Source organism: Macrobrachium rosenbergii, chromosome 15 (genome assembly GCF_040412425.1).
Source record: "Macrobrachium rosenbergii isolate ZJJX-2024 chromosome 15, ASM4041242v1, whole genome shotgun sequence".
NCBI lineage: Eukaryota > Metazoa > Arthropoda > Malacostraca > Decapoda > Palaemonidae > Macrobrachium > Macrobrachium rosenbergii.
The window spans coordinates 22,564,965-22,570,176 of NC_089755.1; the positions used below are offsets into that span (position 1 = coordinate 22,564,965).

The 5,212-nt window shown below is 39.6% G+C and overlaps 1 protein-coding gene across 9 annotated transcripts in view; it reads right to left on the reverse strand.

The window, feature by feature from the left end:
* Positions 1-747: 747 nt before the first annotated feature.
* Positions 748-5,212, reverse strand: part of LOC136846457 (dachshund homolog 2-like) — a 196,412-nt gene continuing 191,947 nt past the window's right edge. For all 9 annotated transcript variants that reach the window (XM_067117249.1, XM_067117250.1, XM_067117245.1 and 6 more), the window contains one exon: positions 748-3,709. In XM_067117249.1, the coding sequence (XP_066973350.1) occupies positions 3,657-3,709 (53 nt within the window). In that variant the 3' untranslated portion in view covers positions 748-3,656. The remainder of the gene's footprint in view (positions 3,710-5,212) is intronic.

Here is a 5,212-nt window from a genome sequence, read left to right on the forward strand (position 1 = left end):
ACAATAATATATAATATGAATATATATATATATATATATATATATATATATATATATATATATATATATATATATATATATATATATATATATATATCTACTGGCCATTTTTACCAGACACGTATGTAATTGTAATAACAATGCCCTCCCCTCGTGGTCACGTCAGTAACGTGCTCTCTCTATCTGATACTCTGGATGTTAGATCGAATCCTGCACCGGACATCAGAATTTCTTTGTATTTTTGCATTTGGATCTAAGGCTTTATAGTGACAAGCGTATCCAAAAAGTGTTAAGAATTCGAGAAGTTAAGAGGCTTCGTTTTCTCGATTGCATAACCTTCACTGTTTCAAAAGTTGCGTCTATCATTCTCTTTCATTTTTTCTGCAGGATTGTGCCAAGTGAGAGAAGTGTTAGGATGGCCCCTAAAGTTGTCATTCTCATGAGATACTGCTGCTGTACTGAACGGTATATGACTTTCATGTTACTTGGACTCTTGGGCGTCCTCCTTCAGAGGTTGATGGTTAACGTGAAATCCAAACTTTTTCCCGTCATAACAACAAACCTTGATAAAGTAACATGACAATATTGCAAGTGATATTCATATCAAAATACCGAGAGGGAGTAAGAGGAAGATGGGAAATTCGTATGGTGAGGAAAATTCTTTCAAATCAACATATTTTAAGAAGAAAAGTACATCTTAAAATATGTAGTTGTTGTTCAGGCGATGAGAAGTAAAGCAAACACTAATATTACAGAGGTCCAACATTTATTCCATAGTACATACATTTGTGACTTATTTCCTATAGAACAAAGCAGCACGATTTGTTTTTCTATGAGAATTCAGTCTGCTATATGTAAATAGATTATATATATTTATTTGTATTTATAGTTGCAAATTCATTCTTATTTTGGTCAAGCAGAATACCACAGGGCAAAAAAATATTAACTCAACAGGACATGATAATATTTCTGGTGTCATAAATTCTCACCGAGATCCAGAGGGTTCAGTGCAGACGACTCTCCGGATCTGGGTCTCTGCATTCTACCAGAGAGAGAGAGAGAGAGAGAGAGAGAGAGAGAGAGAGAGAGAGAGAGAGAGAGAGAGAGAGGGATGAGGGGCTGGGCTGGAGGGACAAGTAGGGAGGGAAAGAGAAGGTCAAGACTTAATACTTTTCTAAGTTTTATTCTTGTCCTGTACAAGGACAAGGGGTCATTATAATAGCGCCACGTTTTATTTTTGGATTCAGTGGCGCATTTGACAAATTTTGATCTGAGGATTCAACGATGACTCATTTTTCTGGACACTAACTGCGTATTTTTCCTCAAGTTTTCATTATTGTGACTGTGAAGGTTCTTTCTTTTTGTTTCAGCATTTTCATTTATGTCAAAATCACGGACACTGCAGAAGCAGATCAATATTCTCACAGATATTAAAAGAAATATTATATTCTCCCAAATAACACCGAAAATAATTTTGCAGTAACGAAATGATGATACACAGTATAGTCAGTTATTTTTTTGGAACTTACGATGAATATCCACAGCCGATATCATTGAAACCATCAGTTGGTGAGTCACATGAGTCTCGGCCAATAACGACTATATTCCATGACATCAGATGCAGATATTTACCGTCAGCTCTAAAAAAAGGAATCCACTCGTAATAACCCCTTGCATGAATGAATGAATAAATGAATGAATGAATGGCACATTAGCGGAGCAACCCGACCAAGGATGAGTTACAGAGATTAAAAAAATCTACACAAGTTGTGGTGTTCATCCATAATTTTTCCATTTGCAACCAAAAAGAAAAATACTGTTTGAGAAGCCCTCTCTCCCAAATGCATACAGCACACATCAATACTTTTGTTTTCCATGTTTCTCTACCACTGCATATGTCGACATCCTTAGATTTAATTAAACAGAAATTACAGCTGAAATGGAACAGTAGATAAGTCGTAAATTATATATATTTATTTAATATATATAAAAAGCACATGATTTTTTCATTGCTAGTCTTGAGAGTTTGAACACGATTTAATTGTTTTGTTTCGAGTGTTTTATCAGAATGACAAGCATGCACACGCACGCACGCACACACACGCACACACACATGGACACATCAGCATACATTCTTTTTTTGGAGTTTTTGCTTTGACTCTCACTATAATGTTTTCCAAACACACATATATCTTATAATTTATAGTAAACACTAAACGGAGAGGAAATGGGCTTCTTTATTTATCTTAAATGCCTGACATATTTGTAACATTAGACGTTTTTTCTCCTGCCTCGAATTCTCTTCATTTGTGGGGCCAGTCGAGGTCATTGAAAATACTTCCTTTCATTTTCGTCTGATCTTTTGTCTTCACTGAACTGATTCAATCGATTTATATTCATAGAATCTATTACTTACGACGGCAAAAGTTGAAATGAACTATCTATTTTTTCATCGTCAAATATCTGAAGGAACAGATACTATTCATTTTTTGTTGGTGTCGGCGCTCACAATTAATGAGAATCTGGACACAGAGTAAACTCATCATCAATACAAATCATTTTTGGACACAATCAGTTTTACTCAAGAAGTGGGATAGCGTCTTTATATCGGGCGTTGGGAGTGTGTCTACACATCTGGTGGGTACGGGCACTGTCTGCCTTCACACGGGCATGAGAAAAGATGATCTTCACTTGAAACACACTGTAACAAAACAATCATCTTATACAGAGCGTTGTTGTGAGGGCATTGTTCGCGGCACCTGCGCACAACCATCCTCGCACTCGGGTTTTCTCTCGATCTGAATACTTTGTTAGTGTGTATTCATGGCTGCCGGTGAAGGATGTATCATAACTCCGACACGACAAACTCCACGTAATTGGCAGCAAAAATTTCAGAGAGTGGCAGGGTCGGGGCGCGCGTCGGAAGTCGTGCGCTCAGAACTCACGACCGCCGGCCACTGGGGCAATACCAAGCCAACCCCTTGCCCACTAGCAGGGTTCAAGAATAGGTCAACACCCAACACAATATCGCCCTAAACTACACCTACGCCTAAAGGTCCTTGCAGCCTTGAGGCTCACTTTTTATTTCCCAAAAAAGGAGAGAGGAAAAAAATTGGAGCATGGGGCTGCCATAAATAAATCTTCATAAAGTCCGGATTAGGGATGACTCTTTAAAACTCGAAGATCACCCATAGCATTTCAATGGGTCTGCCCCTCTGTTGCGATCGCCCTTGTCTATGCCAGGATCAATAGGCTGCTGTGCAACTATTCCCGCCGTTTGTGCTGCTGCTGCTGCTGCTGCTGCTTGCTGGGTCCACCAGAGGTCGCTGCTGCTTTGGGTCGCCTCGGAATGGCAATGAAGTCTTCGCCCCTTCTGACCACCCGTAGGGGGACAAAAAAAAAAGCTTCTTGCTTCATGGCGGTGAAGAGGCTGAGGAAACAGCCCCCGAGATCACGTCGAAGGGAACAGAGCAGCGAGAAGTGTGTTGGTGTTGCAGCAGCCGGCAGGCAACCAGGGCTTCGTCCTCCAGACGAAGACGACGACGACAACAATGACACTGCCAGGTGAGAAGGTGCTCCTTCGTCTGTGTACATCATATCATACAACACCATTATACGCTATTCACATGCATCTTGATGCGGCAGATGACAGCGGCTTAAGCTGAGCAGTTGAACAGCAGCGATTTGTTGAAGTAAACAGGCGGAGCATCTGAAAGGAAATTAAAATCAGTGTCAAGTACCGTTATTCGCTACAGCGGTGTGTCAATGACAATCATACAAGGACACAGTTTTTTACTTTTTCTATTTTTAGGGAGAAGCACCTGAAAAAAATAAAAGGTTTTGTAGACTAAAGCGTTAAAGAAAATGCCAATCATAAGAGGACAGAGTTAATTAAGGAGTATGTTTTTTCTTTTTGTTAGTTGTTGCATTCTTATGAATATACAACATCTGAGAAGAAGAATTTCCTTATAATGAAGAAATGTATACAATACAAATCATACAAGAGCAAAATAATGGATGCTCCTCTTTCTCTTTGGGTGGGGGTGGTGCTGCCGAGGAGTCCTGTTCTTTTTTTATTATTGCAGACTTAAGAATATACAATGGCAGCACCAGCACCAGAAGCAGCTCAGAGAAAGAGAGAAGAATTTCATTAGGGCGACTTAAATATGTAAATTCTATGCTAAACTCGCTGTTACAATATACATTGGTTCGGTTCCGGGACTGATCTCGTCAATCAATAGCTGTTCAAGAAATGATTTCGGGGCTTTGATCCCAGTCGTTGTGTACGATGCAAGATGTCTCTTTTTTGTTGGGCGCCTGTTTCATCACGAGGGTGGGGGAGGGGGGAAGGAAGAGAAAGATTTTGTTTTGTTCTGTCAATCGTTCTTTTGAGAAAGAACGAGAAAGTAAGAGTTTTCTTTCTGAGAACCCTCATCATTTCCTCTCCTTTTAGAGAGAGAGAGAGAGAGAGAGAGAGAGAGAGAGAGAGAGAGAGAGAGAGAGAGAGGGGGAGTTTGTGTGCCCGCAGAACATTCTCGTCATCAGCATTCAGTCTTACCTCTTGCCGCAGCCTTTAACCAAGACACCAAAATCCTAGATAAAGATTTATGGGTCTCTACTCCAAAAATGGTAGCCGTGAGGAAGTTGTATCTCTCTCTCTCTCTCTCTCTCTCTCTCTCTCTCTCTCTCTCTCTCTCTCTCTCTCTCATCACCACCACTTCTTAAAACCGCTATTGATAACTCTGGCAATCATAAGTATATTTAATAATAATAACACTAATAATAATAATAATAACAACTTCCATATCAAATGTGTTTACCCAGTCAGAAATGAATTTTTTTATGAAGAGTATTTAGATGGGCCGTATTTATATTCCCTTCCGCCGATGAAAGAATGGTTCTGTTATTTATGTTTTTATTAAAATTATATAAATGCTTCAAAAGAAAGTAAATCTTCAGTAAGGATATAAAACTCACAATTATGTGCTTGCGGTGCACAGCAAGTGTTTGAAATCAAAATGACACAGTTGTATCAGTGTCAATTTAGATATTTATATTAAATCACAAATATCCAATGGTAGATTTTATTTCTCAATTATTAGTAAAGAGCTTGTTGGCGCGCGCTACGCGCTCTGGAACCCGGCGCTGCTGTCTCCCCTACCCTCCCAGTCTCCTACCTACCTTGTCCCCATCCGGTCCCCTACCTACCTTG